General features: G+C 44.4%; 2 protein-coding genes across 3 annotated transcripts in view; one reads left to right on the top strand and one right to left on the bottom strand.

Annotated features, from left to right (window-relative positions):
- The first annotated feature begins 827 nt into the window (after positions 1–827).
- Positions 828–12,108, top strand: RTP3 (receptor transporter protein 3). The gene is made up of 3 exons (XM_012100172.5): positions 828–1,082; positions 1,963–4,526; positions 6,214–12,108. Exons 2-3 carry the CDS (start codon positions 4,372–4,374, stop codon positions 6,929–6,931), a joined length of 873 nt encoding a protein of 290 aa, XP_011955562.2. The 5' UTR covers positions 828–1,082; positions 1,963–4,371; the 3' UTR covers positions 6,932–12,108.
- Positions 11,942–14,795, bottom strand: part of LRRC2 (leucine rich repeat containing 2) — a 37,488-nt gene continuing 34,634 nt past the window's right edge. For both annotated transcript variants that reach the window (XM_027957731.2, XM_027957732.2), the window contains exon 9: positions 11,942–13,845. In XM_027957731.2, the coding sequence (XP_027813532.1) occupies positions 13,796–13,845 (50 nt within the window). In that variant the 3' untranslated portion in view covers positions 11,942–13,795. The remainder of the gene's footprint in view (positions 13,846–14,795) is intronic.

Here is a 14,795-nt window from a genome sequence, read left to right as displayed (position 1 = left end):
AATCACCCCTTCCTCCAGACAGGCCATAGATTTTTCTGTATCAATCAGAGTGTAACCTCGGGTTTATTGATTATTGGCTAATTGTTTGACTGTTTGCACACATGAGCACATAGCACATGAATGATGGGGTTATTGGGATTGTATTTTCCTTGGTTTATGCAAGTCTCAAGGAATTTGGAGTGGTGGGTTCAGACACGTACACATGGGGTATAAGTGATTTTCACAAAAGCTGGTTGGGGGTCTTTGGCTAAGAGGAGACTCTGCCTTGGGCCCACTGGTGTAATAAACTGCACTCCACTATCTGCATTGTCCTTCTGAGTGAGTTTGTTTCCCGGAATGCGTGGCTACAACACTGTGAAGAGCGTTTGCTGCTTGGGGAGCAGCTGTTCCCCAGATGCTCTGCAGGGAAAGCCCATCCCTCAGGACGCCACACAGACAGACGCCCCACCCCCACCCTCAGGCCAGGCAGGAACAAGGAAGCAGCCTGGTTTCCTGCTTCCTTACCCACAGCAGGGCCTTTTCAGGCTGTGGGAAGGACGGCCCAAGGGAGAAATGATGTCACGAAGGGATGGTCTCAGATGGGCCAGTCACCTGGAACCTGGGGGCCACTCCAACAAGCCATGAGACAAATGGCAGCCTTCATCTTCCAACAGTGCACCTGGGCTACAGGAGAAGCGTTTTCCATTCACCTCTCTGGACCTCAGTTTTCTCATCTCTAAAATGGGAGTAATAACCTCCCAGGGCTGTAGAGAGGATTCGATTAAAAAAAAAAACTTGGCACAGTGTCTGGCCCATTAGAGAAATGTTAGCCCCAGCTTAGGCCAGCTGGGATCTGTTTCAAGTTGGTTCCCACATCCTTTTGGCATGCCCGCATCCGTTTGTTTTTTGAGAACTTCCTTATTTTCTGGCACCACAAGACGCTACAGGCTGATCTTGTATGTTTCCTGCCCGAAGCCTACAATCAGCTGTTTTACCAAGGAGTCTTACTTCCTTTTACTGGACAATGAGAGCCAGAAACCAAAGTCTTAACACTGGGTGCTCTTGTTGCTGCTGGCCCGTCTCAACAGAGGGAGGCACCAAAGGTAAAGGCAATGCGTGTAAGTCACGTGCACAGATGTGCTCACCTTGTTTCTGTATCTACCCAGCTGAGTGCGTACTGAGCTGCATTTGATCTAAGCCGTCCTCAGGGTTCACTCCAGCCTTCCTTCCTGGGGTGCAACTTCCCTCTCCTGCGGTACAAACCACCTGCTATCATCCATCTACTTCTTTGTTCTGTCTCAGCACACCTGTGAGGCAATTTTGGAATTACAACCCTCTAGAAAACACGTTTACCAATTACAGAGTATGCTCGTTCCAACTCCTTTCATCTTTAGCCTTATGACTTCCAGGCAAAACACTGTTTGCTACAGTGATTCAGATCAGCCCCTTTTCCCGTCAGCGGCTTCGATGGGGTCCTGTCATACATTTGTATAGTTTGTGTCAGTCATCAGCTTACTGCCTCCCAGCTCAAAATGCACCGGCAGCGATCAGTGCATGCTCTCAGCTGGAATTCCTTTAGAGGGAGCCATGGTAAGCTTTCTCAGTAGGGGGAGCTGGAAGAACACAGCAGGAGAAAGGCGGTCTGCCATTTCCAGCGCTGGTGGGGGTGGAGGGCAGGGTGGGCCTGAGTGCAGGAGGTCTGGGCTGCCCATTTGTAACCTGGATCTGCTGATGACCTTTTCCAGAGCCCTCTCCACACAGATCCAGGAGTCCCACACAGCTTGTGTGGCCCCGTGGCCCCTGGTGACCATCTCTGCTATCCCTGGACTGACCACACCTTCTCCAGGGAGACCCAGACCCCTTGCAAGACCCAGACCCCTTGCAAGACCCAGATCCCTACTACAATACTATGTAGTTTCCTTATACCTTAGAATTAGTCTTATATTATTGATTATTTGTTTATTAACTCTTCTGCTGCCCTAGGAGGACTCCCTGGGGGAGAGACGGTTTGCCCTGGCTCCAGAGAAACGTGTCCTGACTTAATAAAGTTGCCCCATCACGACCCCTTGGGGCCAAGGCCAGTGAGATGAGAAACGCAGACTCAGGCTGGTGGCTGTGCCCCTGGACTGGTAGTTGCACAATTCCAAGTGCTGGTGAGGATTAGAGCAATTGAAACACTCATAAACTTTCCAAAAAAAGAAAAAAATTGGTGTATCTACCCAACTGGAGGGCTGTACCCCACAGGCCTACAAGGCCTGTGCTTGCCCCACCTCAATACCAAAGAAAGAGCCTGGAGTCGGGAACAGAGACACCAGCAGTTTAATGGATGGGGGAGCTTACCTGTCTGAAGCAAGATCCGGGAGCAACACCCCACCACGTGTGGTGGAAGGCGGGCAGAAGGTGGCGACAGTCTTTGCTCCCAGGGGGAACACTGATCATCAGGTGGGCTCATTAATTACCAGGGAAACCAATGGAGAGGCACACCCCTCATCAGGCCTTTGATAAGAGCAGCTGGAGTGGAGACAACAATGTAGGAAGTTCAGTCGCGTCAGCAGAGCGCAGGTGAAGCGGGCACCGGTTGGGGAGAGGATGTACAGAGCAAGAGAACACCCTGACCAAATACCAAAGGAAAGGCACGAGAAAACATACCTTAAGAATACACACATTCCCATTATTTGTAATAAGCAAACACTGGTGTGGCCAAACGCACTGCAGTTTTCATCCAATGGAATATGTAAGATTGAGAATCAAAAAATTATGGCGACGTGGCATGACACGGATGAATCTCACATGCATACTACTGGGGAAGAGACATGTTAAAAGATAAACTGAGGCACATTAACATTTTCAAGATTTTGAGCACATATCAGCTGGAATCAGGCAGTACTAAACTGAAGATGGCTGGCTGTGCTCCATGGACACGGGCTGGGGGCTTTTATAGAGAAGACACAGTAGCTAAACAAGGAAATTACCTGATTGGCTATAGCTTGTGTGGTGGCCTAATATGACAAAGTCTACTTGGCTGCTTGTGACTGGTCGTTCTTAAGTTTCATTTTCTCGGATTCCAGTGTGTTACTTCTGGCCGTGGTTTCAGTTTGCTTTCTAAGGCTACCAGGGCAGCACGACCACCTCGTTCTAATGGACTCCTTGTTTAATTTCTTTAACACAGAGGGCTGTGTTAGACGTTTTAATGATAACATTAAAAAATAATAGGGGACTTCCCTGGTGGTCCAGAGGCTAAGACTCCATTCTCCCAATGCAGGGGGCCTGTGTTCGATCCCTGGTCAGGGAATTGGATCCCACATGCCACAACTAAAAGATTACATGTGCCCCAGCAGAGACCTAGTGAGGCCAAATAAATAAAAAATCATGGTTGTTTGCTTTTTCACCTTTTTTTGCAATGTTAACAGAGTTGTGGAAAAATAAAACTCAAAACACAAATAAAGATGCTCCAAGAGAGAACAAAGGGGCTTCCCTGGTGGCTCAGATAGTAAGGAATCCGCCTGCAATGCAGAAGACCTGGGTTCTATCCTTGGGTCAGGAAGATCCCCTAGAGAAGGGAGTGGTAACCCACTCCAGTATTTTTGCCCGCTTTGAGGGTCTCCATATACAAGCCAGAGCAGGTGGGGAGCTCTGTAGTCAGGTACCTTGGGTCTCAGAGGGCCCCAAGTCTCTCCTGAAGGAAGTAGAGGATGAAGCACCTCAGCATGTGGCCATGCCCTCCCACCCACGTGGGGACCTTGTAGCCTCATCTCCAGGGCACAGGAACTGCAAGAGCTTTTGTCTCCAGTGGGTGGAAGAGTAGGCTTGGACAGCTTAGCGTCTGTGAAACACTGTCCCACAAAGGCTTGGCACAAGCAAGGAAGTAAAGAACAAGAGCAAAGATGCAGAGGGACAGGCGTTCGAAGGAGGGCCCTGGATGGCCATGTCTTGCTTTGTGTCTCTCCTCCCGGATTCTGAGGACAGCAGCCCAGTTGATAAGGACTTTCAAATGTTAGAATGAGAAAGGGCAACTGAGCCTGTCTCCACCACTAGTAGGGCTTTGGAGATAGAAAGGTGTGTTCCCAGTTAAAGGTGGGCAAACAGCAGAGCCAGGCTGAGACTCGCCCCTCCCGACGGGAGTCCAGGGCACTTCTTTGGTAATATTTCTCTGGATGAAGCCACACATTCCGCGTCTTTTAAAATCCCCCGTGGAGCCATGTCCTGTACTTGAAACTGAGCCAGAATCAGCTGACCTTTGTCCCTGAGGCAAAGACCTGGATCAGGAGCCCAGTCCAGGAACATAAGGAGAGAGTGGATCTGAGCTCTTCTAAAGTAGGAGACCTCACGTTGCACCTCAGATCCGTCAGAGCCGGGAGACACTGCCACACCCAGCTCACTGCGACGGCAGAGATGGATCTGGACATGAAGGTGTGGAAGCGAATGTTCCAGGAACTAATTCGGGAGGTGAAGCCGTGGCACACATGGCAACTCACGCTGGACAAAAGCCTTCTTCCTAACATCCTGAAGCCAGGGTGGGCACAATACCAGCAGTGGACCTTCGCCTGGTGAGTAGGGAGTGCGATGGTGATATTCCAAAAAATTCTTGCTCACTTCTTCTTACTTCATACACTCATTACTTTTCTTCTGCTCATGCTTGTAAATTGGAGATTACAGGAAGGTGCCCATCATCCAAGATGCTTCAGGTTCATTAAATTTTTTTTCCTTATTACACTGAACTGCAAGATGAAAAGCAAGACTGAGCTAATGCCCAGAGAGAGAAAAAAGAAGCTGTGAGTGGTGAGGGTGAGAAGCAGTGAGGAAAAGAGAAGGGGAGGAAGGGAGGCTCTTGCCCTCAACTGCACAAAAGCTGGATGAGCAAGGCTTAGGGCACATGTCCCCTGCTTTGGGGACACCTGGGATCCAACACAGAGTCTGCGGGGGAGAGATTCTATGCGCTAAGACCCCCTCAGAGAAGGGGCGGAGGGCGGTGAGGAGCTGAGCAGCACTCAGCAAACCTGGCCCCTCTCTACTCCGAGCTGATGGAGTCTTTTTATTTTGTCTATTGATTTATTTTTGCCTGCGCTGGTCTTCACTGCTCTTGTACAGGCTTCTTACCGCAGTGGGTTCTCTTGTTGCAGAGCACACGCTGTAGGCACGCGGGCTTCAGTAGTTGCCGCACATGGACTCAGTAGTGGTGGCGACAGGCCTAAGATATTCTGAGGCATGTGGGATCTTCCCCAACCAGGGACTGAACCCATGACCCCTGCACTGGCAGGCAGATTCCTATCCACTGCAACACTGTAGAAGTCTGATGGAGTCTTTTAAAAATAGGACCTTCTGAGGTCATTCAAAGTCTAGCCCTCTCTTTTCCAGTTGGGAGAGTGGAACCTCAAGGGTTGGGGGTGGGGGCCTGGGACTCTATCCTGGAACTGGGGTTCTGCTCAATCTCTTTTCCGGGAGAGGGTCCAGGCAGAGGAAGCAGAGCTCTTCTCTCCTGGTGGTGTATGTTTTCCCAGGCCAGGAGCATCAGAGCAGAGTCTCAGCTCACTCCTTACAGTCTGGAGGCTGGAAGTCCAAGATCAAGGTGCCAGCTGCTCTTCTGGGCCACAGGCTTCTTGTTGTGTCGTTACATGGCAGAAGGAGCTGAGGTGCTCTGCGGGCTTGCTTCTGTAGGAGCACTAATCTCAGACATCCTAATCACCTCCCAAAGGCTTCACTTTCTAACACCATCACCTTGGGTGTTAGGATCCCAACGTGGGAATTTGGGGGGTACACAAACATTTAGACTGCAGCATTTATCCACATCCACTTGTATCTATTTGTGGATTTCAGTTCAGGGTTCCTGGGGCTCTTGCACGCATAGCCTCTGATCCACTTACATCTACATGTGAGGAAGCCTTGGTTTGGGGTCAAGAGACTGGAGCTCCAGTCCTGGCTCTTCCACCTGCTGGGTCTCCGGGCATGACACGTTGCCAGGGTGTGCCTCATCTCTAAAATGATTACATTGGACTTGGAATTTGCCCAAAGTCCCTTCCAGCTCCAAGGGTTTGTGATTTGCTGTTTTCATGGCAGACACACCCATGGGTCACACTCTATGTCGGTGGCACAGTGGAGATAGGAACATGGGGCTCAGGATTTCTTCCCCGCTAACCCATGCCCCCTATCAAATCACGTCTCTGCGCGTCCTTCCCACACAGCCCACAACTTGGTCATACTGAGCCAGGTTATGGGTCTTGTCTTCTGTCTCCACAGGTTCCAGTGCTCCTTGTGCTCTCGAAACTGGGCCTCCGCCCAAGTTCAGGTCCTTTTCCACATGCACTGGAGTGAGGGGGAATCCAGGGGGCAGGTGAAGATGAGAGTCTTTGCCCAGAGATGTCAGAAGTGCGCCCAGCCTTCGTTTGAGGTTCCCGAGTTCACAGAAGAGAACATCTCAAGGATCCTGAATAACCTGGTGTTGCAAATTCTGAAGAAATGCTATAGAGAAGGAATTAAGTTCGTGAAGAGTCCTATGATTAAAGACATTGCTCTCAAAGGGCCACATAACAGTGACAACTGCGAGGCATGTCTGCAGGGCTTTTGTGTCCAGAATGACATGGGTCTGGCCGTGCAGTCACCAATAGCCCTGCCATTTCCCACAATAAGCTCGCCCACCCTTGGGATCACCGCTGAAATGCCTCCCACGAGTGGAAGCACCAGAGAGGAAGCAGTGAAGAAAAAGAAGGTATTACCCAGATCGTGGTTTCCTGAGCCCACACCAGCTGAGAGCCTCCCTACTTTGTGGAGCCCAAGAACGAACACCAGCTTCCAGAGGGAGAGAAGAGACCAGGATTCCTCCTGCGATCAGAGCTTCTATTCCCACCCAGCCCAGCATCCCAGGAGCACACACATGCGCTGCTGCTGTTTCATCCTAATTTTAATTGTAATTATAATCATCATCGTAACTGTAATTGTGGTAGAAGTCACTATCTGAGCCTCGAAAGCTTGATCAGTGAGTTTATAAAATCAGACACACAGTCATCTACTGTATAATCCCACTGACGCAAAATATTCAGATTAGGTAAATCTAGAGACAGGAAGTAGATTTAGGGATGCCAATCAAAGCACAGGGAAAGGAGAAATGGTGGACAACTATATAATCTGTATGGTTTTTTGGGGGGTGGCCAAAATATTTTAGAGGTGATGGCTGTATAACACTGTGAATGTACCATATGCGCCTGCACTGTTCACTTTGAAATGGTTAATTTAATGTAAAGCTCACCTCAAGGAAAAAAAAAATACTGCAATTTCATTCATTCTCTGTAGAACTGAGACTGAGGCGTTTATGGCTCATGGAACCATTTGGAAATCTCATGCAACCCGGGGGCCCTCTCATCAGAAAATTTCGCACAGATCCTCTGTTGTCAGTCTGTGGAGGTGTTTGCTGTTCAAAGCATTTGCCTGAAAATCCAGGTTCTAAGTCAGAGGCCTCCACTGAGGAGCTAACACACAGCTGAGGAGTGAAGCAGGAAGCTCCGCCAAGGTTGGCAGTTATCCTTCCAAGGTCCATTTAACTTATTCTTTGTACTTTACTATTTCTTGTCACATGCTTTGTAATGTATGTTATTAGCAGAATGGGATAGTGATGCGATAAATAAATACACACCCATTTGGTGTGTGTGTTCAGTTTCTCATCGACAGGGTTGCACAATCAAAATCATCAGGGTGGTGGCGGTGGGGAACCCTGCTCTGAAGGACCAAGGATGGAAGCCTGTGCATGGATTCTCAGCTAGATTCTGAAATCCAGTTGTTTTTGTACAAGTTTGCTGTTCTGATTAATGAGAACTATCTTAAGACTCATTCTCACATCTTCTTTTAAATGTAGAAATAGGAATCCTCCCATTTACATGGCTAAAATGAAAGCAAAAGTCATTTACAGCAAATGCTCCTTTTCCCTTACCCTCGTCCCCTTCCCCTTCTCCGTCCGTCTGCCCGCCTCATCAGTGTCAGTGGTTCCTGCAAGCACAGGGTTGGTCTGGTCCAGCCCCAGCCTGCAGGCTGCTCCCTCTGGGGCAATCTCTACAACTACTTCACTTTGCAAAACTGAAGCTTTGTAGCCATTAAACAACAACTCCCCCTTTTTCCTTCCCCCTAGGCCCTGCTAACCAACACTCTTCTGTCCATTTCTTTAAATTTGACTACTTTAGACTTCATATACCTCATATATGTGGAATTACATAGTGTTTGTCTTCTTATAACCAGTTCATTTCACTTAGCATAATTCCCTCAAGGTTCACCCATGTTGTAGTGTGTGACAGGATTTCACTTCCTTTCTGGGGCTGAATAATATTCCACTCTATGTATGTACCATATTTTGTTTATCCAGTCATCTGTTGATAGACACCTGGGTTGCTTCCATCTCTTGGATGCTGGAACTAGTGCTTCTGTGAACTTGGGTGCACAAATAGCTCTTGAGACTCTGCTTGCAACTCTTTTGGATATATATACTCTGAAACGGAACTGCAAGATCATACAATAATTCTATTTCAATTTTTTGAGGAACCTCCAAACTGTTCCATAACTGTACCGTTTTACAATCCCAACATAAGGATTCCAATTTCTTCACATTCTAGCCAACATTTATTTCATTTATTTTGTTTTTTTTTTTAAATGTGTAATCACCATATCAATGGTGTAAGGTGATATCTTATAGTATTTTTGATTTGTATTTCTAGGCAATCCATTTTTTTATGATGAAAGTTTAATTTTCCAAGGCAATATCAGAAATAATATTTGTAAGAACTCAGCACAGAGATAACTACTGGGAACACAACCCAAATGTGTGGGTAAATCTTTCACAGACTTGAGCACAGTCTACATACCTGTATTAGACAAGTTGCTATTAGACTTAAAATAAATAGCAGGACAAGACAGAGAACACACATGCCTAAGAAACAAGCGTGTAAGAGAAATGAGGGAGTCCCACAGCCCATACACACCTGGACGCTGGGTGACCAGTGAGGCGGGGAAGGTATGCTGGGTCATTACCATGAAAAGGATTTAGGCCTTCCCTGATGGCTCAGTGGTAAAGAATCCACCTGCCAGTTCAGGACACACTGGTTCAATCCCTGGTCTGGGAAGATCCCATCCGCCTCATAGCAACTAAAACTCCTGTGCCACAACTATTGAGCCTGTGCCCAGAAGCTACAACTACTGCACCCACATGCCATAGCTTCTGAAGCTTGCGTGCCCGAGAGCCCATGTTCTACAACAAGAGAAGCCACCACAACAAGAAATCTGCACGCCACAACGAGAGAGCAGCCCCGGCTCACCGCAACTAGAGAAAAAGCCTGACAGCAACAAAGACCTAGCACAGCCAAAAATAAAGCACAAAATCAAAAATTTTTAATTAAAATTGTTTTTAAAAAGGAGGTTCCTAGTGGAAAGCAAATCATCAAATCTTAAAGTGGGATCAGCCTTAAAGATTGTCTTTTCCACCTCTTATTTTTTGCAGGTGGGGAAAATAAGACTCCCCCAAAGTGAAGTGATTTTTCTCAGGACAGTACAGTGCATTTGTAAAAGAGCTGGCCTTGCAATCCCGGCTCCTTAAGTCCCAGTGTTGACTATCGGTCCCTTTAGGAGGTTACCAAATGTATTCAGAAAGTCACAAGAATAAACGTGCTCTCAATGAGAACCAGATCTATTCTGGACCAATTCATCACTAGTACCTGAGTTACAGGAGCTACCCGGGGTTGACCAGTTACAAGTGAAAATAGATTGTGGTGCAGCAGCTGATTAGTAAGACTGAAATCCTAACCCCAGACAGTGTCCCTCCTCCCCTCAAAGCCACACCTCTACCGGTGCAGGCTCAGCCTTGGTTCCTCTCTGTCCCCCTGGTGAGTTTTACAGTCAAGGCTAGTTCATCTGTGTAACACCGTATCTTCTTCGGTCCCAGTACCAGGGTTCTGCTGCTTTCTTTCCTAAGAATTACGAGTTAAGGCCTACTCAACTGTAATTTGCTTGTCCTGTAATTTATATTACACTGCAATAAAATGACAGAAGCATCTCAATTTTTCACTCTGATGACACAGCTGGAGACTCTAAGCAGAGATATTGGAGTTGCCTACGAATGCTGAAGTTTGGCACCATTTCAAATTTTAAAGCCTAGATATAATTTCCTAATTGTTAGAAATAAAACCAATGTACATGCCATAAAATAAGCATTTAAACCTATGGACACCACAGAACAATAACTAAGAAGACACACAGACGGCCAAAAGCACATGACAAAGTGTGTTCAACATCACTAATTATCAGAGAAATCAAGTCAAAACTTCAATGAGGTACCACATCACAAAGGTCAGAAAGTGTGACATCATCAAAAAATCTACAAACAATAAACGCTGGAGAGTGTGTGGAGAAAAGGGAACCCTCCTACAGTGTTGATGGGAATGTAAATTGGTACAGCCGCTGTGGAGAACAGTATGTGTGTTCGGTCGCTCAGTCATGTTCGACCCTTTGTGACCCCATGGACTGTAGTCCGCCAGGCCCCTCTGTCCATGGGAGTTTCCCGGCAAGAGTACTGGAGTGGGTTGCCATTTCCTTCTCTAGGGGATCTTCCCAACCCTGGGACTGAACCCACGTCTCCTGCATTGGCAGGCAGATTCTTTACCACTGAACCACCAGGAAAGCTGGATAACAGTATGCTGTTTCCTTAAAAAATTAAAAATAGAGCTACCATATGATCCAGCAATCCCACTCCTGGACATATACCTGACGTAAAACATACTTCTAAAAGATACATGCACCCCAATGCTCACTGCAGCACTATTTACAATACCCAAGACATGGAAGCAGTCTAAATGCCCATTGACAGAGAAAAGTATAAAGTGTGGTGTGTGTATACAATGAAGTATTACTCAGCCATAACAAAAGAATGAAAAAATGCCATCTGCAGCAACATGGATGGACCTAGAGATGATCACACTAAGAGAGCTAAGTCAGACAGAAAGACAAATTTCACGTATATCACTCGTATGTGGAATCTAATTTTAAAAAATAATACAAATGCACTTCTTTGTAAAACAGAAACAGACCACACTGGTTTCAAAAACAAACTTTCAGTTACCAAAGGGGAAATGTGGGGGGAGGGGTAAATTAGCAGCTTGGGGTTAACATACAGACACTATAAAATAGATAACCTACCGCAGAGCATAGGAACTCTACTCAATATTCTGTAACAAGCTATAAAGAATCTGAAAAAGAATGAATATATGTATAACTGAATCACTTTGCTGTACACCTGTAGCTAACACAACGTCATACATCAACTACACTTCAACTGAAAAAAAATCACCAAAGGTATCTAAATTTTCTTTCCACTCAAAAGTAGGGAGATGCATCAAGGCAGGAAAGAATAGGAGGGAAAGACAGTAGCTGATTTCCAGAGATTGCTCCTCACAGTCCTGAGTTACCCTAAACTGGTGCTTGGCAAGCATGACAAATGGTTGTTCTAGACAGCTAAAGTCAAGAAATCTAGTGTAGGTCTTGTTATTAATTAAAATGCACTACTCAATGATTTCACCGAAGTGTCTTTACCCCTTTACTTTCAACATATGAAAAATGGGTATCATAATAAGCTTTTGGAACCAGAACATTTTTCTCCTAAGAATTATATTTTCTTTCCTTCATATTGCTTTATTATTCATATCTATATTCTACATACATTACTTTTCCAAATTATGAATCAATCCATATGCATCATGTAAAATGTTCAGATCTCTCTTATTTCCATTAAGATGCTTAATCTACTTTAGAATCTTTCTGCCTTTTTACATTTATATGAGTAAAGAGTATCTCTACAAGCCTCATATTTAAGCTATATTTCTTTAATTATGTTATTAAACATAATAAACATTATGGGATGTTATATAATATGAAATAATTACATATCAATGTATTCAGTACTTTTTCAGTTATTTTTATGTAACATCGATATAAGGGGTTTTTTTGCACAAAAGACTGGTTTTATTGAAATAAATTTTACATGAGTTATGGACAGTCAATTTATGTGAAAGCCCTCATTTCCCCCCTTTTGAGACACATTTTCCATTTGGCTGTTATGTAATATATATTGTGGCATGAAATAAAATTCCAAAATCATTCACATAGTACAACTGATAAATTTGCATTATACTTGTAAAGTGTATAAATAAAAACACAGCTGTTTGAGGTTCAATTAAAGTGACTTCTCACTTAACTGAGAAAAGAGGCTCTCCTGCTCTTTTCATCTCTTAACCTACCTCTCAGAGTTTGCCTTTAAGTTGAAGCAGTGCTCTATGGAACCATTACTATGTGGCTTTAGATTGTTCTGCCTGCTCTATATCTGTTGAGAATAAAATATTTAGAAGTATGATTAAACCTATGAAGACAAAATATTGAGTCTCAGTATTAACCCCTTTGGTTTTTCAGATAAAGAAATAAAAATTGCTCACTTCTAGTCCTGATTAACTTCTGAAAAACCCAACTGACCTGACTTGTGCTGTCCAATATGGTAGTTACCTTTGGCTATTTAAATTTAAATGTAATTAAAAATTTGTTCTTCAGTCACACCAGACATTGTTCAAGAGCTCAAGAAGCACATACATCTGTTAGTTACTAAATTGGACAGCACAGATACAGAGCCCTTCCTTCAGAGCAGCAAGTTCTACTGGACAGTGCTCAGCTAGACCACAGAGGGGTGGATTGATATAAACATATACGAATATATGCAATTTTTCCATCTTAGTCACAAAAGTTACTTGTTTAAACTTATCTTCAACATATTCACAATCTTGTTTATTTTAGCTCAAGATAATAGTATAAAAATAGATATTTGTATAATTTCTCCAAATCCTATAATGTGATATCAAAGTTCAAAGCCCTCTAATGAACTCCTTCTTTGCCCATGTAAACTCAGTCTCCTCTGCTCTCTCTGGACCGCAGTGGCTCACCTGTGAGCAAAGTCTTCCTGAGGCACCTGCAGGGAAGCCTTGCGGGGGACTGACTCCTCATCATTGTGGACTAGTCCTTCCCGCTACCTTATATGACCATCTTGGAGGACGGGTACCCGGAGGCAATGCCTCTGCTCTGCACTCCGGCATGCATCCTGGGACCCCAGGAGGCCCACTCGTAGCAGGCTGACCATCCATGGAGGCCCCACCAGGCTTCCCATGACCAGCCAGGCCCACACGTCCTCCACTAGAGCCACCAGGGCACCATCTGAGCCCAGTGCCTGGGCAGACAGTCCAGCCCATCTTTCTACCTTCAAGGCCCAGATTATTCCTAAAGTCTTTCCTGAAAGCCTAAACTTGGTAAAATACAACTTAAAACATACAAAAATAACAATGTATATAAACCCAAGGAAAACAGTCCTCAGTAAAAGAAATGATGCATTAAAACTCTTTCAAAATAACAAAATAAACTCTCATCTGACTAATTCAATATAAATACTCTTTTCAACACCCCTTTATCCCTGGATCTCCAAAAACAATGCAGTCAACTTCAAAATTTGGTCTTTTAAGTGATAATTTTTTAAAATAACACATTTTTTAAAACATTAACTGTGTATTATTTGGAAACAAGTAAATGCAAATGAACTTTTAAATATCAATATATAAACCCATTTATCAATTCTCCAGTCCACAGAGAGAGTTATTCACATATTTGAAATTTGAAAATCATTTTTCCTAGCAACTATGACAGTGGTTTCTAGACTTTGCCTTTAAGCCCAAGCTATTATTCCTCTATGACAACCCACAACAGGAAGATTTACAGCTCCACAGGTCAGGAAAATTCTGTAGTCTTCTGATGGATGGCATCAAAGCTGAAGGCTGAAAGATACTTTGGTGGTATAGCTGGGACTAGATTCTGCAACAAAAAGAAAAAAATATACTCAACCACTCCACATCTTATTATGAAGTGTAACTACATCAAAATTCAAATTATTGCCATTTCATACTCCAAGTATAGAGATAAATGCATTTATTTATCACCATTATGTCAATCATGACAAATGTGTAGTCATGCTTTAGAGATATTTAGACCTAAGATAGAAGAATGCATTATTTAAGATTGATTTTTAATTTTTAAATTTATTTTTTTTTCTTTTTTTTTCTGGACTGTGTCTTTGCTGGAGCACGCAAGTTTAGTCACTTTGTGGCATATAGGATCTAGTTCCTCAACCAGATATCAAACCTGTGTCCCCTGCCTTGGAAGGCAGATTCTTAACCACTGGACCACCAGGCAAGCCCTGAAGATTAACTTATTAATTCTCATTCTTTTGCAATCTTTCCTACCACCTTACACAAGCTACATCAACATACTGGAAACTGTATGAGCCCAAAATAATAAAAGTTGGTAAAATAGAAATATATAGCCAAGAACTATAGATGCCAGGTAGAAGGGATATGGTTTATTAGAGAAGTCTGGGCTATTCCTAAACCAAGCACCATCTTATTAATAATCATTTTATCATTTCTGCTGTTCCCACTGGTTACTGCACACTCTTTCTCTCTTCACAGCCAAATTTTTTCAAAGGCTGGTCTATACCAATGGTTCTCAGACTCAAAGCATCAGTATCACCTGGGAACTTCTGAGAAATGCACATTCTCAGGCCCCACCCCAGACCTGATGACTCAAAATTTCTGAGAGTGGAGCCTGTAGCTGATTCTCATGTTCACTAAAGTGTGAGGACCAGGGAGAGGCCTCCCTTCTTCACCATTCTTGAACAGTACAAGGTTGGACATCCTCACAGACTCACTAAATCTACTTTTTAAAACAAATTTATTTATGTATTTATTTTGGCTGCACCCTGCGGC

The sequence above is a fragment of the Ovis aries genome, chromosome 19 (genome assembly GCF_016772045.2).
Source record: "Ovis aries strain OAR_USU_Benz2616 breed Rambouillet chromosome 19, ARS-UI_Ramb_v3.0, whole genome shotgun sequence".
Taxonomy (NCBI): Eukaryota; Metazoa; Chordata; class Mammalia; order Artiodactyla; family Bovidae; genus Ovis; species Ovis aries.
This window is presented reverse-complemented; position numbering and strand designations above follow the sequence as displayed.